The sequence below is a fragment of the Aythya ferina genome, assembly GCF_964211825.1.
Source record: "Aythya ferina genome assembly, chromosome: 21".
Classification (NCBI taxonomy): Eukaryota; Metazoa; Chordata; class Aves; order Anseriformes; family Anatidae; genus Aythya; species Aythya ferina.
Window position 1 is genome coordinate 4,926,275 of NC_140319.1, and position 23,991 is coordinate 4,950,265.

At 50.2% G+C, this 23,991-nt stretch overlaps 1 protein-coding gene across 4 annotated transcripts; it reads left to right on the forward strand.

Moving 5' to 3' along the window:
• Positions 1 to 360: 360 nt before the first annotated feature.
• Positions 361 to 22,816, forward strand: MXRA8 (matrix remodeling associated 8). 4 transcript variants are annotated; one of them, XM_084494940.1, is made up of 12 exons: positions 361 to 501; positions 5,896 to 6,035; positions 6,405 to 6,482; positions 11,599 to 11,619; positions 12,034 to 12,342; positions 12,900 to 13,001; positions 14,233 to 14,691; positions 18,869 to 19,027; positions 20,033 to 20,063; positions 20,720 to 20,796; positions 21,472 to 21,549; positions 22,435 to 22,816. In XM_084494940.1, the coding sequence occupies exons 3-12, from the start codon at positions 6,434 to 6,436 to the stop codon at positions 22,458 to 22,460; spliced, it is 1,311 nt and encodes a 436-aa protein (XP_084351066.1). In that variant the 5' UTR covers positions 361 to 501; positions 5,896 to 6,035; positions 6,405 to 6,433; the 3' UTR covers positions 22,461 to 22,816. The 4 variants fall into 4 exon arrangements, 3 of the variants coding, with proteins under 3 accessions (XP_084351066.1, XP_084351067.1, XP_084351065.1); XM_084494939.1 differs by lacking the exons at positions 361 to 501; positions 5,896 to 6,035 and having other exon boundaries at positions 6,209 to 6,482; XM_084494941.1 differs by lacking the exons at positions 361 to 501; positions 5,896 to 6,035; positions 11,599 to 11,619 and having other exon boundaries at positions 6,203 to 6,505.
• Positions 22,817 to 23,991: the final 1,175 nt, after the last annotated feature.

The following is a 23,991-nucleotide window of genomic DNA, read 5'->3' on the forward strand; positions in this document are numbered from 1 at the left end:
AAAGACCTCGCAAACAGGGAAAGAGGGGGTGGAAAAACACACGCAGCGTCCTTCCAGGTTGACATTTTAATTAAAGCAATCATGGCAAGCTACTTGAAATTGCTCTTTTTTTTACTCAACTAAAACTAAATAATTTTTATAGAGAACTGATTTGCCAAATTTCCCTTTTTACACTCTATGGCAATGACACTAAATTTAAGATGCTGAGAAAGCAGCAATTTACACCTGCTTTGTGATGCGAGTGGGGCTCTTCGCATCTCATTTCTCTTCTTTGCTTCCAGTCCTGATTTGCCTGCTTGCTTGTTGGCCTTGACCATCATGAGATCTAATAACGTTGATGCCTGATGTCTGCAGAAACGCTGGCTATGTGGAATTCTGTTCCTGTGGCTGGCCTGGGTGTAACATCACAGCCCGTCGTGACTCTCATCGAATGGAACTGCTTCTGCAGCTTCTGGAGGCACGGCTGCAGTGCAGGGGACTGCAGATTAAACCCCAATTAAGGTTTGTGAACTAAATTGAGTTGAAAAGGAAGCAACAGAGGAGATGGAGGCTAGTGCTCAGGTGCTCCCTTGAGTCTTTGCCTGCTGAGATTGAGGGAGTTGTGCTCAAATAGCATTTAAAAAATACAACTTGGTGAAAATGTTAATCTGTTGGGATTGAGTTAATTTAAATCTGAGCCTAACTGCATCTCATTCAGGTGCTGGAACAACGTGAAATTTAATGCTGATTCAAAATAACTTTTTACTGTCAAAAAGATGTATTTTTACAGGTTTTTGACAGTGATTTTCACAGGCTCTGAATGGCACGGTGCATTTTATCACTAGGCAAATGTCTTCTCCACCAGAAAAAAACATCTGGTGAAGCAGAGCTGTGTGAGATCAACAGAAAAGGTGAAGGCAGGGAGACTCTGACTGCATCCTCTTCTAATGAGAAGGATAAATAAGTTTTGCTCTTACCTAAAGCTCGCTAGTGGTAGGATTAATGATCAGATAGGTCTTGAAGTGGTTGTGGAACATTTCACAAGGTTTTATGAGGAAGACACTTAGTGGGGGTAAGCTGATGTAGATCGATGGTAGTTAATAGAAGCATGCTGATTTATACCTGCTTGGGTATTTGCCTCTGATGGGTTTTGGGGCACATGAATTTGGCTTTTCTCTCCCTATTGAACCCAGCTTTTTGGATTTCATGTTGTGGAAGAATTGCCAAAACACGTTTTTATCTTGGAAAAACAATCTTCAGTTTTCAGTCTGGAAAAAAAAAATAAAAAAATCTGTTGGTTTCCTGGGCAATTTCTCTGTTTTTGTAACTGGTTCCCATTAATGGTTTTGAGATGAATCCCAGGAATCTGAAGCTGACAGCTTTCCAGCAAAAAGGAGCGTTTAAATATAGTGCCATCCAAAGATGCTAGACGACAGGAGCCGCTGAGCTGTGGGGCTGCCTCACAGCCAAAGGTGCAGACAGAGCTCTCAGACCTGTTACCAGGACAGCAGCACTGGAAGAGCACAGAAACACACGGATGCACGCAGCCATCCCTCTTCTCAGTAAGAGCAGCCTGCCTGGATGCTGTAGTTTCACTCTTCTGTGCAGGTCTCTGCCTGGCAAAGCGCAAAGCTCAGTGCCTTAAGCAGAAGATCGCCCCCCAGTTAAGATTCCCTCTCACTAAATATCTTACATACCTGGCCAGCTTTTATCACTGATGCATGTGCACACATCACATTGATGAATTCGTGCTCCAGCACGTTTGCCACGTGGGGAAGGAAGGAGAGCTTTTCAGCTGAGATGAGGAATTGCCTGCAAATGGCAGTCCCCACCACCACTGTTCCTGCGCAGCTCTGATTTTGCTCCAGCACTGCTTGGGCGTAGCACAGCAGAGACAACAGCTATGTGGTGGTTTTGTGGGCTTCGTCTTTCTCCTTGCTGGAAATGGGTTGTTCAAGGGGTGTTATTGAGTGAAATCGTTAGCTGCTGTGATATTGTTTGATGTGTACTTAGTGAAAAGATGTCAGAGATCTGCCCTTCGTACTCAGCGTTTGCCCCAGCTGCTGGTTTGGTGACTGCAGCTCAGGCTGGGGATGACAGCAGTCCCCAGCGCAATAAAACAAAGCCGAAAAACATCTGGGCAGCCCCTCGCCTTGTCATCCCCAACAGGCTCTTCAGAGAAGGCAACTCGGGGGCTAGAGCATTTACAGCTGGGGAACAGCGAGCAACCCCCGTGCTGCTGGTTACTTCACTGCGATAATGACAGGCTTCGCTCAGCAGCCCTGTCATTGTGGTCGGCTTTCAGTTTTGTCCTTTTAGTTCACAGCTCTTGCTGCAAGTTGGATTATTCCAGCCTTGCTTATGGGATTCATTGCAGCTGAAAGATTTATTTTAATGAGAAGAGCGTTGCAAGCAAACGAAGCCTCCCGGGAAGTGCATCCCCTCTGGTAATTCATGTGGCTCTGTTGTGTTGCTCTTCTCCAGCAGCCAGGCAGCTCTGAAGGCTCTCCTGGCCTACCCCAGGCCTTTCTTAGAAAGGGGAGCAAACAGGGATGTGTATTTATCCTTCTTTCTGTTCCTGGGCAGAGGTGTTCTCTTTTTTCTTTGGTCATGGCAGGGTACAGTGGGTTTCATACTTGAAGAAGATCTTGGTAATATCAACGTGGAACGTGACAGATTATAGTACAAAGCCTGACGTGCACAATTTGTGTCCTTGTGTCAACAGAGCATTAATGCTGGCATTCCCTCCTAATACATGACGTGGATTTATAGCTGTAAAAGTGGGGTGGAGGTGGCTGCTTCCCCTCCTGCTTCCAAGTTTGGTGGTTCTCAACGTGATGATAAAAGGACAGAGGGGAGCTCTTTGCATCAGGCCTTCTTCCCAATCTGCTCTCTGCTCAGTCTTACAGACCGGTGGTCTTCGGTCCAGGAGGTCTTTCAGTGCAGCCTGCAGCTGTGGAAAAGAGAAATATTGAAATGGAAGAGATCTGGGAGAGCAAACTGCCTGCCAGACGGGGCTTGCTCACTACTGCTTGCCACAGGCCAGTTCATCTCTCCGGGCAGGGCTTTTCCGACCTGAGTCACCACCATTTCTAGGTGAAATAGGGGTGAGTGTGGAAACAGAAGAGCCTTTCTCCCTGCTCGCCTGACCCGCCATGAGGCTGGCAGGTGCAGAGCTGGAAGCAAAAACCCCTTGTGTTAGTGCTGGGAGGGACCTTTCCTTGCCTGGACGGAGCTGCTTTCGTTGGACAGGCTTTGTGGTTGGGGTAGGCAGCTGGGTATGCCTCAGTGGGCAGCTGGGGGATGCTTCTTGTTTGGAGAATCAATACCCAAAGCACCGCTGTGGAAGGGGAAGGGCTGACCAGAGTTCCTTACTCGCACAGAGTGAGTGAGGAAAGAGCCAGGATCTATGAAATTCCCTCCTGGGTCCCTCTCTTCCCCTCGCTGTGAGCCCCAGAGCTGCTCCTCTTCTTTTCCCTTCCACAGGGCTGTTTTCTTCAGGAGGCTTCAGCGGGCTCAGCCTGAACTTGGCTTTCTTCAGTCAGGAAATAGCCAGTCCGTGACAGCAGCAACCGCAGCAATCTGCAGCTAGCCCAGGCGAGAAGCAGCCAGTAACCTCTGCGGTGCCAGAGCTGGGGGGCAGAGAGGTGAGGAAACAACCTGGAGCTGCACCCGAAGGGCTCTGCCTGCTCCTGGGAGGAAGCAGGGTGAGGACAGGACGCTGGGGCTGCCGTCTGCACCACGGGGACAGCTTCTTGTCTCCCAGCCAGATGTTTTCCAGGCTTCTCTGATGACTCAGCTGGACAAAAGGCTGTCAGCTTGGAGCCTCTTGCCTAGCTCTCTGGCCGGACAGAGGCAGCAGGGGAGGCTCCTTCACCCCCTAAACTTCTCTCTGAGCTGCTGAAGATCAGCAGAGTCTTTGCCGTGATGCCTGAGGGTCTGCCAGCATTGATTCGGGGGACGTGGAGCAGCAGGAGCCTTTGCTGCATGCAGGTGGTTGTGGAATGGGACTCACACAAATACCCGAGGCTTGCAAGGACCAACCCCGTGTTTTAGGTTAGGGCTGCAATTAGGCCGGCCGTGTGAGCGCAGAGGCTATTGACACAGCTCAGCTAAAGTGTGGGAACTTGCGCTGAGTGCTTGTAGGTGTCTAATTACCCACAACTTCCCACTTAATGTAACGACGTAAATCACAGAGCTGCAGTTTGCAGTGAAATTTCACCGGGTTCTTTCTGAAGGTGGTTCCCGAACCTTTCACTGGCAGTTATCCGGGTCTGGTTTGGACAGCATGAAGACATCTGGGGTTAACAGCAAGCTTTGTTCCTGGTCAAATTATTTAATAATAATAGCTCAAATTTCTTGGAATTCCTTGGAAGCGTCTGGTTCTGTCTGCTGCTGCAGAGAGGATCCTGCCCTCGATGAAGCTCTGGGCTATTTTCGTCTGGCTGTTTCCAGGGTTTGTCTTGTTGCAGGATATTTAGCTGTTGGTTTGGGTTTTGGCTGTAATTGTAATGCCCTCCTCTTTGCTGAAGCGCAGCCCCCTTCTGGGTGGAGTAAATCCATCTCCTGGTACACAGAAAAATGCCAGAAGGGAGAAATTCAAGTGGGACAATGAAGTTTGAGTGCCATGGGAGGGCCCTCGCTTTTAAGTTCTCATAGATCTGGCTCTGTTCTATAGATGGACATTTAAGAATGCGAAGTTAAATGCCCTTTCCCCCAAATTTTCCACTTGATGACTAATTTGATGGTAAGGTTTAATCTCCTACAGACTGCTAACCACAACCGACAGCGATTTAACAGCAGAGCAAACAGAACCTCACCGTGTTTGCTTCTCTGACATACACTAACAGCATCTACGCCATTTCCTGAGTTTCTAGGCATGCAATTTTTCTTCAGGTCTTGCATTTAAAGGCTCCTGCAGGCCAGTGAAGGCACCTGCATGGATTGGGCTGTTATTCCTGCCCAGGGGAGGTGGAAAGGTTCCTGGTGTAAAGCAGCATCCGAGCCTCTCCGACCCACCTCCCCCGGCACTTCGTGGGCCAGGGTGTTGAAAACTCCAACTCGGTGCCTTCACCAGCTTACCCTGCCTGAGGGCACGCCACATTTCTGCACCGGGGTTGAGTTATTTCTTTAAAAGCTCGGACTGGAATTGATGTGGAAACGAGAAATAAACGGCTGAACGCTTACAGAAGAGGAGGATAAAGAGAATCTGGACTAAGCGATGCCTCCAGCAGCTCTTCCAGCTACCTGCAAGGGTTGCTGCCCCCTTCGGTTAGGCTGGTAAAGCTTCAATCTTTTAGTGGTGGCAGGAGGGGAGGATTTCACTAAATGTTCAGCCCAGCAATGTGGAGCCTGTCCCCGTGAGCATCCCGCAGCACCTGAAGCAACGATCCATAAGCTGGACAGACCGTGCCTGTCCCTGGTCTGCGGGCACAAACCGAAACAGTCTGAACCTTTGTGGGTCGCTGAGGTGGCTTGCAGAAAGGCTCTAGGAGGGGGTTAACGTACTGGTGCTTCCCTTGAGAGCAAGGCTGGTGAAAATTCAGACATCACTTGATGCTGTTACTGCCTTGGCACTGCTGTCAGGGCTGGTTTGATCTTTGGTGTGCACCGGGGATGAGCAGCGTTCGGGTTACTGCTGTGTGCTGGCTGCTCACTGTAGTGATCAGGCACAGCTCCCTCAGTTCTGGCCTGAAGGCTTCGATACAGAAATCCTAAATTGGACCAAGCTTTCTCTGACAGGGAAACCTCTTCCCCATATCCCAGCAGGAGCTTTGCTTGTGTTCTAGGCTGCTCTGCCTGCACTGCCCTAAGCTCCCTGTGTTCAAGTCTTTGTCATTTTTAGCCTCTCGCTAAGGTAATTGCTCTTAAGCCCTTGCTTACAAATCACAGGACAGGGTAAACATTGTTTTCTAGGTTGTCTTCTGAGACTTGAACGTAAAGTAAAACCATATGAGGAAAGAGAGATCAAAAAACCACTGAAGGCAACAGAATAAATCCAGTCTTGAGCAGACAGCTGGACGAGCGTCAAACAAAGCGAGGAACAGCTGGATCAAGTAAAGTACAAGGAAAATTAGTTCCATCCCCGGGGGAGGGAGAGGGATTGTTTCGAGAGCTGTGTGGGACCAACTGTACCCGATAAAACTTTCACATCAAAGTCGGGGCAGATCAGAAGGTCCCAGAGGGAGGGGAAAAGAGGAGAGTGGGTGTTTGTAGTGACTGCAGGCAGAGTTAGGGGAAGGAAGGAGGTGGAGTGTGAGCGAGGGGGAGAGCAGAGAGGGGAGGTGGGGAGGCAGGAGTTGGAGGTGGAGTAACTCTGCAGAATGTGAGCCGCTGTCCACGGCTTTCTGGATGTAAATTGATGAGGTCATAGTGTTTTCCAGTTGTTAAAAAAAAAAAAAAAAGTCTTTAACTTGTTTTTCAAGAGAGACGGAAACACGGAGAAGCTGAAGAAATGGAGCAACTAGCAAAACTCCTCCTGTGGCAGCTTGTGCTTCAGCAAAGTAAGCTCCTCGCTGATAACACGGCGTCGCTTGGGTTGATTTCAGCTGCAAAGGACGGGGCTGGAGGTTTTGGGCTGTTATCTTTGGGAGATTTCGTTCAGATTCCTGAGTTAGCTGGGTTCTGCTCTGCGAGGGGAGGGAGTTATGGATTTCTCCTACTTTTTTCCTTTTTGAGAGGAAAGGAGAGAGACTGGAGAAATGCTTGAGGTCGTTTCAGTGCTACTTCACCCAGCATGTTTGTGCAATTTACTTTTTCATGTCAGTTCCCTTCATCGGCAGCCTCAAAGGCAGTAGGCTGAAATAAGAATGCCATCAAGCTTGGCTAGCTACAGGTTGTTTTAAACTTCTGAAGGGGCAGAAACAGCTGATACATGTGTGTGTGTTTAGGATGCAAGACAAAATGAAGCTTTTTTTTGCCCTGTCAGCATAAAGACAGGTAAGAATTCACTTTAAGTTTAAGGTGCAGGGAAGAGATGAGGACAAGTGTGATGAGCTTAGAGTAACAGAATTGCTTGTGCCTTTTCCTCTTCTACAATGTGCTGGAAAGGCTGCAAGAGGACCCAGTGTCCTTAACTGTACCAGCCCAGCAAATCCACCCTTGCAGCATGCTGGGCCCTAAGGGAGGCACCTGTCTGCGAGCCAGGAGCAGCTGCAGCTCCAGGAAGGGCACGGGAAGGCCTCGCTCAGAGGAGAGGGAGGAAGATGAGGAGTTCTCACTTCGGTCCCTAATTAATCTGGCTCCTACATCACCAAATCCTCTCTGGCTTTGCAGTGCCTAAAGGCAAGGAATGGGCATCGCATGGGGTCAGTCATAGGGAAAGAAGGGTTAACGTGTCGCAGAAAACCAGTGGGGTGCTGGGGTAGGGCTGGGGAAGGAGGGAGGCCACAGGTTGCATTTCTGAAGCACCAACCAGCCCAGCTGCTCCCCAGAGTGGTTTGGCAGAGTTTTTGGGAGTGCCTGGGGCAGGAAGAGCAGGCTGGGCTGCTGCACAGCGCTGCAGAGCTGCGGGAAGGAGGCAGTATCCCCCCGAAGGATGGTGTGATCTCACACCGACGGGTTTTTTTGGGTGTATTTTGGAGAGAGAGCTGTCCGCACGCCAGGCAGCCAGCGTGCTGAGAACTGCTGTACCCACCCAGCTCGGCTCAGCGTGCCGGGAGAAGACGGGGAGGGGAGAAAGGAAGAAATCTGTGCCTTTTTTTTTTTTTTTTTTTTTTGCTGAGATGCTCCCTCTCGGAGAAGAACCACACCCTCAAGCGTTAACGTCTTGCAGGGAGGAGCAGCCCCGTGTTTGCAATGGCTCTGCGAGCTGCTCCGTGGGCCCGCAGCCAGCATGAAGTACACAAAGCAGCGAAGGGCTCCCAGGGCTGAGCTAACATCTGAGCCCTCCGCGAGGAACTTTGGGCAAATTGGGCCAGGATGCCATCCTGGTTTCTTGTATGGGCAGGAGGCTTTTCCCTTCCACATTCTTGCTTTGTGCCAGCCCACGGCGTGTTCCTGCCTGCAGTGTTGGACTCGTTGTGGCTGGGGGGTGGCTAACAGCTCTCCAGCCCCAACGTCCTTCTTGCAAGCACTGTCCTCTGCCCTTGAGAAAGCTGTCCCAGCGAGCCTTTAAAACTAAACAAGCCCAGAGGCTTAGGTAAAAGCCCAAAATCCGATGGCCATCGCTTGGCTTTGTAGGGGAGGCCTTAAGTGAGAAGCTTGGTCCTGCATCGAGGCACGGGACCGTGCTGCTCACCATCTCCCTCTGCTTGTTTGGGATGCACCCAGCTGTGGGCTACTGGGTTAAAATATTGGCTACTGGAGTAGTGCTGGGCTCGTGTGTGTTGCTGGCGCCGTGGGGTTGCTGTGCTGTGAGCTGTCAGGGCCTCGCAGACACCGGGTCAGCTCCCCGCAGGGGCAGGACGGAGCCACTGCCATTCTCCAGAGGTATTTGGAAATGGCTCGGTAGCACGAGCTTCTGTTTTGGGGGTAATTGTGAAACAGCTCTACAGAGACCTTTAAATCCTCTGCGTAAGCAATGGGATTTGTGGGAAAAAGGAGTCTGCCACACAGATTTCCCACAGAACATCTCCTTTGTCTAGGCCTAGAGCAGCCCTCTGCGCCCCTCATGTGAAAGCAGCCTTGGTGCAGAATTCTCTTGATTGAAAAGAAGAAAGAAATTGAGACCAGGACATGGTAGGAAGGCGTGCAAAGAGGTCATGAGCTGAACTTAGGCAAGCCGAGCATCAGCCTTGGAGACTGTTGCTTCAACCCCCATTCCTGGTGGGATGTGGCTTTCATTCCTCCAGGGAATTTTCAGTTTGTTTTCTTCCCTGCCCACCACCACAATCTGGACTTCAGGGACGTTTATTGTCTTGTAAGACACTGACCCAGGCAGCTTATCCTGGCTCTGCTGGCTGTGGGGGCCCAGCTCTTCCTGCGCCCAGCAGAGGCCCTGCCTGTTCTCGTGCCCTGTGGGGTCTTTGTGCCGCCTGGCACTCGGGCTGCCGCTCTGGGTTTGCAAAATTTCTCTTCTGGTGTTCTCCAGCACGGGCCAGGAATGCGGTGGTTTCCTTAGCACATGCTTCCACCTCTGCCAGCAGCCTCTGGGAGCAGAAGAGCAGGGGTCCTGCTCTTCTTTTTCTCTTTGAGCTGCTCCAAGGGCAATGCCTGGAGAGCTCTGCCATGCAGCACATCTCTCAGAGCCTGAGGCTTCTACTTCCAGCTTGCCTGCACCTTCTGCAGCCTAATTCTGTGCTGGAGAGATGGCTGGGATTCAAGAAGTAAGAGCTGGCCCTGCCTTTTACAAGGGATTAGAAACCTGCAGGCTGCTTTCCTCTTCCTATATCGTGGGAGCAGCAGAACACCTCTGGGATCCTGCCGAGAGGCGTGCTGAGTCCGCACAGAACATGGCAGGGGATGAGTTTGTTCTTCTCAGGTGGGTTTATCCCTCGGAGAGAGGGCCGGGTGATCATCCTCCAGGTGGAATTTGAAATATGTTAAAATGAAAGCCACAGCGAGCCCTGCCTTGCCGTCTGTTCAGGTGTTTGGTTCTAGTGCACGACGAGACGGTAACCCTGGGCCCTCTTTGTGTCACCCAGCAAGCCAAATAACCTGGCAGGGCTTCAGCGGATGCTTTTCCCGTTTCCTAAAAGGAAGCAATGCCCTTATTCACCTCAGGGCAGACCTGGAGGGACCCTGGAGTTCCTGGAGAGGGGCTGGGGGGGCACCACCAAGGCACAAACCCGTGCTCAGCGCTGGCCTTGGCTCCAGCACCCCGCTGGAAGGCTTCAGTGGATGTCCCTGTCGGATGTGAGATTTACAGCGCGGCGTTTGGGCTCCGTGTTTTTCCCATTAGCTTGCGAGAGGAAGGGAGCAAAGCGAACGCATTCCTGCTGCTCAGCCAGAGGAGCCTGCTTCTGCCGCGCCGAATCAAGTGAACGAGCACTGAAGCGAGACCCTGGAAGCGCAGGCAGTGCAGGCAGCCAGCTCCCAGCCACATTTCCTCCCACACAGGTCACCTTGTGGCACGTGGTCACACCACAGATCACAGAATCACAGAATTTCTGCCACCAGCTCGGGTAGGTAAGCACTGCCGGGTCTCATCACCCCGGGCAGGTGCTGTTGTGCTGCTCCCGAGCCTCCTGAGAGCGATTTTGTTCCTTATAAAACCAACTGACTGGCTCTGGGAGAAAGCTACATCTTTTTTCTTTGTGATGCTGAGCTAATAAGTGCAGGAGGTATCTCTGAGCAGGCAGTGCTGCTCGATTTTATTCTCTGGTGTCACTGCCTGGTGTTTTCTGATAGGAGAAGGGAAAGAAGCGGAGTTTATTCCCAGCCTGCGCGTTGAGGGTGTGGTTAAAGTAGCCCCAGCCTGGAGTTAATTTTTTTCTCTTTTCAAATGAATAAATTCCAGGGCTGAAAAAAAACAAAAACCTCCAGCCTTTGTCAGGCAGGCATTGTGCCTGTGACATTAGCAGCACAAAACATCCAGTTGTCCTGCTGGAGCCCACTTGGGCTTCGCTGGTTGGAGAGAGAATGCCGTCGTTGTGCTGAGAGCCTGCTGCGTGCTCCCAAAGCCTGATGCCGGGAGCCCTCCCGACCCCTCCTACACACCAAGCAGGAGGGACTGGGCCAGGGCAGTGCAGAAACAAAGCCGTCAGTTGATGTCTTGCGAAGCTCTTCCTGCACAGATCTGCGTCGCGTGCATTGGAGAGAATCGTGGCTGCTTCCAGAGCGTTACGTGGCCGGCTGTGCAGAGCAGGAATGGGAGCAGGAGAGGCTCTGGGGAGCCAGCACGAGGTCTGCCCAGCAGAGGACAGGTAGTCTCAGCACCCTGCAATGCCCTCTGCCTTTGGGGAAGGACAGGACACTTCTCCTCTTAGGGATCTCCTGCTCCCAGGCAAGCGTGTACCCAGTGTACCCGCTGGCAGGGGTGTGTGAGCGGGACAGGGTGCAGAACACTGCTGGGACTGCCTTCACACAGAAAATGCTTCACCAAAAGCTGGTGGATGTTTTATTTTCTTGCTTAGCCTAAAATAAATGTCCAGTCCAGGGTAAGTGAAACGACCGAGAAGGCGTAGACAGCCTGTGGGAACGGGCAGCTCAGGAATGCAGCCTGCAAGCGAAACTCTTCTTGTCCTGCTGTTTCTGCTGGTTCCCATGCAGGAGCAGTAGCAGATCCTATGGTGTCGGTGCCTCCCAGCCCCCTGCCCAGTCCTGCCTCCTTGGGTTCTTATTTTTTGTCCTACACGGAACGTGTTAAGTAGCAGAAGACGCCTTTCGGGCAGTTTCAGTGGGTGATGCACTGACATACCTTTGGTGCAGGGTTTGAATAGCAGGGCGAAAAAACCTGTAGCTATAGACGGTGTGAAATAAAGACAGGGACTGTCCGAAATTCAGTTGCAGGCTGAGCATTCCCCTTGTTGCTTTTAAGCGTGGGTTTGTTGGATCAGGCAGTTGCTGCGTTTGCTGCAGCATGGCCCAAGCAAGGGCTCAGCTCTGGGCTTAACCACAACGCTCACCTTAAATGAGCATTAAGAGAGGAGGGAGGGATGGGTGGGATAACAGCAGGGGAGACAGCTGTGTTTGTGTCTTTCATTGTCAGTAACTTTCTTTTTTTTTCTGCTTTGACAGGTTCTGTTGATTTATATTCAGGTGAGTGACATCTCTGTAATCTGCCTGTTCTTTTTGTCACTGTGAGAAGAAATTGGGTGTCGTGGAACCAGGCCCCCCAGGATGGGCATTTCGTGGCTAACTTCCATAGGCAGCAACCATGAACAAGTGTCTCTAAACATGGATATAAGTGTGGGTTAAGGCTGAAAGGTAGGTAGGACACGTCGAATTTAGGATCCCGATGACAGACATTGTTTTTACTGAATGCAACCATCAGTTTTAAGTGTATTTCTTTCGTATTTCTTCATGAGAGAGCTCTGTGTTGTCTTGAAAATCACGTTATTTTGGCTGGGAGGTGAGCAGCGATTCTAGAGCAGGGCTGAATCTTACTCCAGCCCCTTCTTCGCATGCTATTAACCCGGAAACTCTTTTCCTTTCTTTGCTTCTGGCTCTCAGTCCCAGCTGATGCCTCCAACCCCAACAGCGTGGTAGTGTCCGTGCTGAACATCAGCGCCACGCTGGGCTCGCAGGCTGTCCTGCCCTGCAAGAGCTACCGCATGGTGTGGACCCAGGATCGCCTCAACGACCGGCAGCGCGTGGTGCACTGGGACGTCTACAGCACCTACTACGGGGACAACAAGATGGAGAGGCTCTGCGACATGTACTCGGCAGGGGATCAGCGTGTCTACAGCTCCTACAACCAAGGGAGGATCTTCATGCCGCAGAACGCTTTTACGGACGGCAACTTCTCTCTGGTGATCAAAGGTACTCGGCAGCATCTTTCCTCCCCGTGCTTCCCAGCGCAGTGGAGGATGCGTCTAAACTGGCTTCGTGCTTTCCAGGGAAAATGGCTGTTCTACAGAGCATTTTTCTGAAAGTAAAAACGACCCTAAGGAGGTCGTGTGAATCACTGATGATACAGTTTTATTCCCCTTTGAACCAATCCCGTTTTAAAAGGGGATCGATAACTTGCTGTCTAAAAGTCCTTTGGGCTTCTTGTGGACCTTTTGGCTATTTCAGCTCCTGAGCCATAAACCCAAAGTTGTCATTCTTCCTATGCCTGCACTTAGCTAAACTGAAATTGGCTTCCTCTTTCCACCTGGTAATACAAATCTTCCACGCAAGAGCAAAGAAACAGAACAAATGATCGTGTTAGGTGAGGTGGGTCCTCTGCTTAACCCTTCCCGGTGATCAGATTTTGTTCTAAGCTATGCAGAGGCCCCTGTGTGCATCCAGACAAGCATTTGGGAAATGGCATAAATGACAGAAGTGTTATCTTAGCATGAGCCATTCATCTTCCTCTCTCTCCTCCATTGCCCTAGATGTTGCAGAGAGTGACGGAGGCATTTACTCGTGCAATCTCCACCACCACTACTGCCACTTGTACGAAACTGTGAAAATCCAACTGGATGTCACCAAGAAAGGTGGGTGTGAGACAGCTTGGGGCCCCTCTCGGCAAGGGGCAGGGTCTGGCAGCTGGAGTCCGGTTGCTCCCAGTACGGTGCTGAATTCCCAGTGGGATTTGTGTGCTGAGCCACAGAAGGTATTGCGTGCTGTGCTGCTCCTGTCAGAGAGGAGCAGCGTGGGTGAAGGGTTTTGTGCTGGCTTCTCAGTGCAGGTTCAGGGTGCAGGTGCCACGAGAGTCCTGCGGTGCTCGCTGGGCTGTTTTCTGTTTTCTGACTCCTCAAGTTTCGGTATTTTAGCCAACGTGTGTGTTTTTGTGAACCTCCCTTCTTTCTTGGCCTCTCCCAAACCCTGCAGAGAGGCTGTTAACTGTTTGCATCAGGCAGCCCAGCTAGCTAACTGTCCTCTTAATGCTCCGCCAGTAAAACATCCTCAATAACAATCCCTCATTACTCAGGTTAGCCACAACCATCTGCCTTGTCACACGGGTCTGGGGAGCTTAGTCCTGAGAAGCCTGGAGTTAGAAAACCTCCTCGTGCAGCGTGCCGTGACTCCAGCTCTAAAAGCAAGCTTCTCAGGGCTGTTGGCAACTGCAGCCTGTGCCACCCACGCTGCAGAAGCATCTCTACTGTGTCCTTTAAGTCCACCTTTATGTCATGCACAAGTGAAGCTGCTGGGAGGCTGTCGGAGGGCTGAGTTTTCCAAGAGGCTGAGGGGATGGGACAGAAATGTCTCTCTTCTGCTGTTCTCACGGCTTCCATGCAGTGAGAACACCCAGCCTGGCCTGCGAGCCCCAGTCTGCTCATCCGTGGTTTTGTTCTCAAGAAGGAATAACAAAAGAATCGAGTGCAAAACAGCGCTCCTTGAACTTCCCCAGTAATTGGGGCACTTGTGGGTAGGAAAGCATTTCCTGCTTGGAGGAGCAAGGCACGGCATGTGTAAGGTGAAGCCTGATGGGAAAACAACGTGCTTCCTGCTGGGTGAAGCAGGAGGAGAGCCCTGTTAGGAGGAATTGAAGGTGCTCCTGCACTGAGTTAGGGTGTGGAAGGTGCAGGTAGATTTGTTTATTGACCGCTGGAGGGAGCGTGAACAAGGCACGGCACCTCGGTGGCACTTTGGGGTCTTGGTAGGGGATGTTTTATGGGGCTGCAGGGTCTGGGAGTGACCTCAGGCACGTCTGGGTGTCCTTAGGCACGGGGTGAGCGTGTAAAGGGGCACGTCCCGAGGCTCTACAACTTGTCATCTCCACAGCCAAAGCAGCGAAGGAGTACTGGGACGGGGAGAAGGCCGTGATCGTCGCCCTGGAAGGCAGCACGGTGACGCTTCCCTGCGTGAACAGGAACCAGATCTGGACGGAGCGGCACAGCGAAGAGGAGCAGCAGGTGGTCCACTGGGACAGGCAGCCCCCGGGGGTCCCCCACGACCGCGCCGACCGCCTGATCGATCTGTACGCCTCCGGAGAGCGCCGCTCCTACGGCCCGCTCTTCATCCGCCAGAAGATGAACATCACCGACACGGCCTTCGCCCTGGGGGACTTCTCCCTCCGCATTTCGGAGCTGGAAAGCGCCGACGAAGGCACCTACTCCTGCCACCTGCACCACCACTACTGCGGCCTGCACGAGAGGAGGATCTACCAAGTCTTCGTGACAGAGCCCGTGAGGGAGAAGAAGGTGGTGAACCTCACAACCCACAACACTGCCCCAGCCGTCGGTGAGTGCCTGCTGGCAGCTTTCCTGGCTGCAGGAGGGAGAGGAGGGAGCGTGGTCGGGGCAAACTGTGCCCTGCAGGGGTACCGCAGACAGCACGGCAGTGAAGGTGCAGCTCAGAGCAACCCCGAGGTTTCCTGTGTGAAGCTTTCTCGTGTTCCTGCCCCTAAGGTTGGAGGAGGAGATGAGCTCTTGCCTCCCTCACTGCTAGGGTACAGCGCCGGGGTGTTCCCGAGCTGTTTCCACGCACTGAGAGAGACGTGAGGATCTCTGGAGCTGCGCCCAACCAGGAGGGTCCCACCCATCAGGGCTCATCACCCTGCCTGCAGAGCTGGCTGACAACATGTCCTGCTGTCCTGCTGCTTGCTCTGCTCCCAGGCAGCCTGCTGCTCTGCGAGGCTCGCGTGTCCTGAGGCAAGCGGGCTTTTTTTCTAGCAGGCTCCCTTTTCTGATTGTTTTTCTGAAGCAGGAGAGGCTGTGGAGTTAGGGGTCAGTTCTGTGCTGCCTTTGCTGTGACAACGTGCCCCTGTTCGTGCTTCTCTCCCCATCACACAGGGGTTTAGGCTGCGCCAGGTGCCAGGCTGCACGGAATCAACCACCAGGAATTTTCCTCCACCCTTCAGCTTTTTTAATATTTTTTTTTTCTTAACTCAATTTTCACATTTTCCACTGCACTGAGTTATCATCTGACAGCCCGTCCAACCCCCCAGCTGTCACGCTTCGTTTAGGCAGAAGAGTAAAATCCCAAGTTTGATAATTTTCTTAATCTTTTGGGTATAGTTCCTTATTAACATTTTAACGTCCTCATTGTGGTTTAATATTTATTGGCTGCTCGATACAAAATTTTGACGTGCTTCATCCATTTTTCAATAGCTCTGTTCTTCTCCAGCAATTAGGTTTTTTCATGTCACAGAAACCTAAACCTTCCCGCTGGGACCGAGGCTGGTGGCCAGAAAACCAGGCGGTACCGAAGAGAGGTGGCCGTGGGGGCTGAGCTGGCGCAGAGGTCAGGACACACAAATATCAGCCTCCCTGCTTGGGGCTCTTTTGCTGCCCTCGAGTCCTATTTAAATCACATTGTGCAGATGGAAACTACATCTTGTTTCCAGAGCTGTCCACTCAGGAATCTGTTCCCCTCTCCCCTAGATGCTGTCCTTGTTGTTGCTGGGTATTTATTTACCTTCTTGCTCAGACCTTAGGCAGAAGCTGCAAGTAACCCAGCCTGCTGGGGCTGTCTTAGTTTGGCAGTAATGCCCCGTGCTGAAGGAGCTTGCCTCCCTGAGAAAAGCCATTTCCAGCCCCAGGAAGAGCAGCCTTGGAAGAGCTTTGTCCCCTCGGGGCAGCGAATGCTCAGCTGCTCGGAGAGCACCACACACAAGAATGTGCTGAGTCGGTGGGAACAGGGAAGAGCCCAGACGTTCAGGGAGCCGTGCTCAGCCCCAGTGCTGCTCAGCAGCCTGCTGGTACATGCCCTGTCTGTGAGCAGCAGGAAAGGCCGAGCTGTTGCCCTTCTCCACAAAAAGCCATGCAGGACTTCTCTGGGCTGTGACTTAAAGCCAAACTGAAACGCCAGGAGATAACAAAAGCAAAGCAGGGAGGGTTTTTTTTCTTTCTTTCTTTTTTTTTTCTCCAGCAAGCAGCTATAGCTTCTGGCGTAGCTCCAAGGCTCAGAGCCATTTCCAGACAGGAAATTTCATCCTGTTTTGAACTATAAACATGAGTTCAATCCTGTTCTCAGTCCCAGCAGAACAAATGTGTTGTGTGTGTACTAATTTAGTGCATTTTTTACTCCGCGTTTGCTTTGGAACAAGTGATTGAAGAACGGCATCTCTTGCTTATTGCTGGCCTATTCCCAGTCTTGAAAAGAAAATGGGCCACATACCCAGCAGCTGTGAGCTCGTGGTGGAGCTCTCTCCATTTGTTTTTCCCCAACAGAAGGATCTGCCCCTCGACATTTGGGTAAAGTAACATAAAGGCACCTCCGTTCCAACTTTTTTGGGGCTAAGGAGGCCCAAAGTTTCTGAACCTCTTTCCACAGCTTGCCGTTGTGGCCACCTCGCTGATGTTGGCTGAAGTTTCAGATCAGCTCCTGCCTTGCAGTACTGGGGGAAAGCAAAAAGCCAGGAAAAAGCCTGGGGGCTCGGTGGCTGCGCCAGGGGCTGCCCTCTCCTTAGGGAGTGGTGCAGGGGTTTGTTACAGCAGAACCATCCCTGTGCTGATTGCAGCTTTGCGGTTCTTTTTGGTATGGGATTTCGGAGCTGTGGTGAAAAACACATGCTCGTCTTCAGCAGTAGAGTCAGGAAATACAAAACCTCCAGCAGTGCCAGCAACAACTGCAGCGGAGGGCTGCACAACCAGCACGGGGCAGCTGCTAAAACCTCCCCGTTTTCCAGGAGTGCTGTGAGTATGAGCAAACAACCAGTGCTGCCACCAGGCCGTGCTTCCATCCATTCCATCCACGATCATTTTATTGGATTTCCCAGGGGGTGGGTTGTTTTTAAATGCTGCAAACAAGCCACTCGACCAGCTGGAACCTTTCGCTGCGCCAGCAGCTCCCAAAATTTCATCCAGGGTTACTTTTAATTGACCTACTTGGAGTGTCTGGGGAGCGAGCGCTCATTTACCTGCTGCCTGCTTTTCCTAAAGCCGGAGCTGACCCAGACACCGTGATGAGCTTCCTAACTCTTAACTGCTCTGGCCCTATTATCTGAATCTTAATTTATATTTAGGCATTTTCTGGTGCCCCGTGGCCTTGGGTTGCTCAAGCGTTTGATGAAGAGGTTTGCTGGTGAGCTTAATAAGCTGTTTGCCTCCCTGCTGTCATGGAGGGTGAGGTTGGACAAAACCAGCGCTCTTGGTGCTGTGTTTTTTGTGGGGAATATTGAATTTCTGGGCTCAGCCTATTTACAGCGCTGTGCCGATGGAAATGAGCAGTCTCTAACATTCCCAAACGGCCTCAAAAGGAAAACCAGCTGTTGAAATAATGATGAACTCGCTGGCTTAGCTCAGCTGCGACATTCCTGTTCCTGCCGATCAGCTCTGACCTTAACTGGTGCTGGAGATGTCGCTGAGCTTAAGGAGGAATACCAAAAGGCTGCCGGGGGAAATCTGGCCCTGGCGGAATACAGAGAATGAGCTGGACACCGCCCCGTGTTTGATAAGGGACCAGACTGCCCGTCTGGCTCTCATCCCTGTCACTACTCGGTGCCAGCGGTGTCCCAGTCTCTGCGTGAGACAGGCTTAAGAGGAAGCAACGGGTTGAAGGAAGCAGGAGCTCTGCTCTGACAGCGTCCTGGAGGTGCAGAGCGGGCAGGGAAAGGTGCCACTGGAGCTCTGGCCCTCCTGGTTTTGGTCCTGCTGCTGTCGCAAGCATCAAACCTCCTTAGCAAAGCAAGCAGGGAAAGGAATCTGCTCTCAGCCTGCTGGTGTCGGGCTGTGTTTAGCCCCAGGACTGGCCCCAAGTTATCGTGGAGTAACAGTGAGCAGCATCCAACCAGTGTTCGTAATTAAACACTTTTGGTAGGAAGGAGGAGACAGAGCCTGGGCTGCCTGCGTTGACGTGGGGTGATTTGGAGGCCTGGGTCTGGGCTTCTTGCAAGCAGAGAAGTCGCTTTCCCTGTCTGTGTGCAAAGCCTTGACCTATTTATTCGAGATCTACAAAAATGTTCCACGTAAAAGTTTTGAGTTACCCTTCCCTGCGCCGAGGAACTGAAGCGCTGCTGCACCCACCGCTGGAATGGAATCTTGGCTTTTCTTTGCGGGTTTTGATTTTATTTATTTTATTGATTTTTTTTCTTTTATTTGAAAAGGAAACTCATTCTTTGGCATTGAAAATTCCTCCCACTCTGTAAATTATAACCCTTGGCAGGGAGTGGCTGCTTCATACTTGAGCTGTCTGGAGCCGAGGCAGCGCCGTGCGCGTGTTGCAGGGGACCCAGCGCGGGGCTGCGTTACCCCGCGGGAGTCTCCGGGCTGTGTCCTGGGGCTCCTTTCTGATTTCTCCTCTGCACTGAAGCAGAGCAGCGTGCTGAGAGCCAGGCAGCAGCACGGGAGTTCATTAAGTTCAGAAGCTTCTCACTGCACATCCTTTTCGGTCCCACGTTTGTGTCCACCTGCAGTCGTGCTGTGCTGTGAATGCTGAGTGCAATTCTCATCCTGTTCTCCTTTCCCTCTGCCCCCAGATCCCAACGTTGTCAGGGGCCACAACGTGATAAACGTCATCATCCCCGAGGGCCGCATCCACTTCTTCCAGCAGCTGGGCTACGTCCTGGCGACGCTGCTGCTCTTCATCGTCCTCCTCATCATCGTTGTCCTCATCACCCGCAAGCGCCGGCAGAGAGGTAGGTGCTGGAGAAGTCCCTGCAGTGCTTATGGGACTGTCCCGTGGCAGGGGAGCTGATTCTGCAAATAATTACTGTGCAGCACGACACCAAAGGCAGCGATCCTCTTCTGGAAATCCAGAGAGTCTCTGCAGGTGCTGGTGCTGAGAGAGATTCATTAGAGTGGGGTAAAAATGTCCAGGCCTTGATTTGCTGAGTTTTCTGTACAGGTGGGATTTATTTAGAGCAGAAAACTTACGTGCATCCCGTGGGGACTGAGATTTTTGAAGTCCTTGTTGAACCCCCTGTGCTGGGTGACTGTGTGTGATTAGATAAATGTACTCGGAGATCTCTCGCTTCACAAAAATAGTTTTGGATGCCACACAACAAGCAAATACCAGGGAATGTTTGTCTTCTTTTGCAGTACCACATCTGTCCTTATTTCCACATCAGGGGGTAGCACCAACACACAGCGGGCTGTCCCCGCTGCCTAGAGTGGAGTTGCTTTGCAGTCACAGAGGGGACAGACTCCCAGCCCTGTTTTTTCAGTAAAAAAAGAGGAGCCCAAAGTTATTCCTTGCTGGTCGGAGTGAGGCAGGAGTCTGTTTAGATACCTGGCAAGTGGAAGGCAAATGGAAACCGGTGTCTGCAGCATGTGATGGATGCGATGGGCTGGGGCTGGACAGATGCAGCACCAGAATGCAGGAGAAGACAGATGGGCTAAATATTTGTGTAATAAATGGGAGGTAAAAAATGAAATATGGGGCTGGCTGTAGTTTCTCGTGGCTGGTCATCCTTAGATTTGGGAAAACCATCAGAAAGCTGGTGAGTGAAGGAAGGGGGAGCTCCCTGTGGCAGGGGGGCGTGCATGAATTCTTGTGTGTTAGAGGGGTTGTGAAAATGCTTGTTGTAAGCATCACAACAAAGAGCACTGTGAATAACTGCTGTGTGTTATTGTTATCAGTGGTATCTGGGAGGTGGTTGGGCTGGATGCAACTGTTCATTTTATTTCTTCTTCCTGTTTAGGCTATGAATACAACGTGAAGAAATACGGAGAGTAAGTATAATTACAGGATCTACTATCTATGGCTAGAATGCATAATAATGACCTTAGTGGTCCCAAGCCTCTGCTGTCATGAAGATCCTAAAGGAGCTGAGGATCTGGTTAGTAGGAACGCAGCCGTGTAAAGCAGAGACTGTTTGATATGGTTTAGTAGTTGGACATGGGCCAAAATAATGTATCTGGGTCCTTTTATGTTTTATTACATATCCTAACATGGAAGAAATGGGAAAGTTCCAGTTCAAATTGTCTCACCATCATTCTAGGCTCCAGACAAACTCCTGGGGAAAAAAGCAACCAACTCGCCAGAGATTTGTTGGTGTTAGTAGACAAGACAGTATAAGCAAAAGAGAGGAGAATCAGATTCACGAGTGAGCAGGATGATCTGCTGAAAGCTGTTTGTCATGTATTCGTCAAGGGAACCTTGCAGAAGCTGAAAATGGTTCTCCAGAGATTACTGGGAAAATCACCTGTACTTAATAAAGACTGAAATCTATATTTTTTTCAGCTGTTCTCCAGATGTATAGGAAATAAACAATGTAGATTAAATTCCTTAAAGTAGCACTAGGAAGCAATTGTGGAAAAAAAGGTAAAAGGAGACAGTTATTAAAGGATGTGGCAATAACCATTTTTCACTCTCATTCCTTTTTCAGGAAGGATGTAAATCTTAAAGAATTTACAGTCGACACAACAGATCTGACCCAGTACAGAAGTGAAGACATCAGGCTGGGTATGCATCGCCTCGCAGCCCTTCTCTAGACCAGGTCAAAACTTGTAACTGAGGATTTCCTAAAGGTATTTAGGTGCCCATTTTATAGCGACTTAGCCTCCTGATATTAAAGGGCAGATTTATGAGAATCTTACCCCTAGAAAAGGTGCAACCTTTAGAAGAACAAGCTGACAAACTCCAGGTCCCAAACTACAAAACTGCTGTGTGTAAATGAGGTGTAAATGTGTGTAAAAAAGCTAAAGTAAAGAGCAGAGGAATTGCAGGTGGTGGGCTGCAAATCAGGACAGCACAAGTATAACATTCTTGTGTGTGTGTGTCTCAAGGGAGCTTTCCTGTGAGCAAATTCTTTAAATAACTGCATCAGTCACCTTCGCATGACCTTAACCAGATAATCCAGAGCTTGTTGCTACATAGAGGAAGAATCAGTGGTACCTATGAGGAGCAGGAAACTGAAGTGTGTGTAACTGATCAGTGCCAGGAAAAAACAAAACAAAAACAACTAAGCTGTAGCATGTTTCCTTCTCCTGCTGAGTAACTCCATGAGTTACTCCTAGAGATCTGGAGATGTTATGCGTCGAGTACTTCAGGGAAGGGCTGATCCCGTCTCCCTTGCCTATAAAACTTTTTCTTTTAATGTCCTGATAGCTGTCTGAATTGCACTCCTCCCTTATACAGATTACAAAAACAACATCCTGAAGGAGAAGGCTGAGCAAGCCAGAACCTTCCCAGCAAAGAACATCGACTTAGACAAAGGTAATAATGACCTGCTTCACCCTAATTGGTGGCTGTCGGAGCCTTGTGATGGGTTGGAGGAGGGAGGAACATACTCTAGCAGTAAGCTGACCAAGCCACAGTCAAACGAGGAATGGTAAACATCATGACAAATGAGAGCAGGAATGAGAAGCTAGTTCCCTTCCTATCCTTTCATCATGGAGCCACAAGATCCAAGTAGTGATTAGGTTTTTAAAAGCTTTTGGCATGGCACAAATAGATTTTCTTCTTTATTGGAAAAAGAATGCCTTGCAGGGTTGGAATAGCACATTCTTATTACAGCCTCAGAGAAAGATGTATCTCAAAAAAGTACTGGCATTATGTTTGTGAAGAAAACACTGTGCAGAGGAGTGTTCTGAGCTGGATTCGTTTATGGGCAATGGGCAGCCTTTTACTTCATCCAACAAAAGCAAACAGCTCTCTCTCTGTAGGAGCTGAATCTTATTTTGTTTATCCAGGCTTAATTCTGCGTATTATCCCTCAGTTTTCAGGGTTGCACTTAAAACAAACAGCGCTTGTAAGAAGGCTGTCAGGTTCTGTGACTCCTTCCATATCAATTCAGAACATAATACATGTGACTGAAATGAGAGCAAGAAGGAAGAGGTCTAGAGAGCCTGTGAGTTGCCTTAGACCTGCAGCTCTTGATGCGTTTCTCATGATATTTTACCTACATTCTTCAGAGATGATCTGTGCAAGAATTTATATACTGTAAATCTCACTGTGGGGTTTATGAAGAGGATAATGAGAGCGTAGCTGACTGCAAATGGTCACTCGTCACTGTAGAGCTAAGTTCTTATCACAGCGTGTTTCTTTGGGTGGTTTGAGATTGCCGTCAAGGTACTGACCTCCATTTCAATTTGCTTTCAGATTTCAGGAAGGAATACTGTAAATGAAGACGTTCCCAAGCTGCTGGCTGGACCAGAAGCTTCAATCAAAGATAGATAAATGGAAAAGAGATGCCTTTTCTTGATACCATGTCCCTCCAGTTACCATACATTTTTCATGTAGAGTTTCTCCCCAGTAAGCACAAGGGTATTTGCAAATGCTTCCCAAAAGAGTTAGACCATCTGTCTTGTGTGCACTTATGATGGGTTTTGGTTTACTTTTCTTCTTTTGTTCTCCCAGTCCTCCCTTCCCCTTTTCTTTCTGACATTATTGTTGTTTTTATGCATCAATGATTTTTATGAGCTGAATCAGCAGACCTTTTGCTTTGACGTTACTGCTTAAAATAAACCAACCTGCATCACTATTCCTGAGCCATCATTATATCAGGCATTTTTCCGTGCAGTGCGTTCGTTAGAAAAGGAATAGCAAAGCCTGATTGTGATCTCTCGTATGCTGGTGTAAATCAGGAGAAATGATACTGTCACTTAGCACTTTACGTGTTCCACGTGAAATAAAAAGAGACTAATTCAGCCCTTCACAAACAACAATGTAAATACCTCGTTTTACGAATGGGGAAATGCCAATATCCTCATTTTATAGGGGAAAGGGAGGCACACAGATCTAGTTTCTTGCCACCAAGGTAGTGTTGGGATCAGCTCCGAAGAGCTCTGGAAGCCTCATTTTGTATTTCTCACTCTAAGCTTGTTTGTTGATTTGTTTTTGTTTCAGTGCAGACCAAATCAAATTTGGCACGAGCAGACACTTTCAGCTGAAGTTGATGGAGTTACAGTGCTGTAATGCCAGTGTCAGTTAGATCAGATCCAGGAATAATATGGAGAGGGCTAAACTCCTGTGTGGAATCTGGAGAGTGATTTTCCTGCAGTCCTGGGGTGGATCCTGCCCACACAGAGCTTGTGTGCACATCAAACCGAAGGTATGATCGCAGCACAGGTAGACAGAGCGATAAAAAGAACAGCTTTCCATGAGCTGATCATGAAGAATGAGAGTATCAACACTATTCCACTATCAGGCACAGTCCACAGTTCCCAAAGGGGAGCTGAGAAGGGATAAGAGTATTCTTGTGAGTTTTGCCATCATTCTGGGGAGCAGATGCCTGAGACAGAGGGGCTGTGGGCTGAAGGGGAGCTCTACGTATGAGCAGGTGGGAATTCCAAACATTTGCAAGTGCATAATTCAGTGTTAAAATCCAAGCAAGGTAAAGCCTTGGGAACACCAGAAAATATTAACCACTCTACACAGCTACTCTGGCTGCTTGGGATGTGCTGCAGCACCGCTCCCAAACCAGGGCACAGATGAAAAGAAGGTGTTTCCTGCCCGTGTGGGCATGATGGCAGTGGCTTGTGTTCCTGTGTAAGGGCGTAGGTGGCCAAGGATTGCCAGCCTACTCCTTGGTGGTCCGAAGAGAATGGCAGAGGAAGGGACTGTGTGGGCTCGGTGACTGAATGGAACTGGGGTAGGGTCTCCAGGACGTTGCGAGTGGTGGAAGTGTGAAGAGGAGCTTGTGTGGAGCTGCTGTGA

Excerpts from the sequence above, each read along its gene's own strand:
- MXRA8 (XM_084494940.1), top strand. The coding sequence starts at position 6,434 with ATGGAGCAACTAGCAAAACTCCTCCTGTGGCAGCTTGTGCTTCAGCAA. Across the intron at positions 13,002-14,232 it reads ACTGGATGTCACCAAGAAAG|CCAAAGCAGCGAAGGAGTAC; the intron begins GTGGGTGTGAGA and ends TCATCTCCACAG. Across the intron at positions 19,028-20,032 it reads CCGCAAGCGCCGGCAGAGAG|GCTATGAATACAACGTGAAG; the intron begins GTAGGTGCTGGA and ends CTTCCTGTTTAG.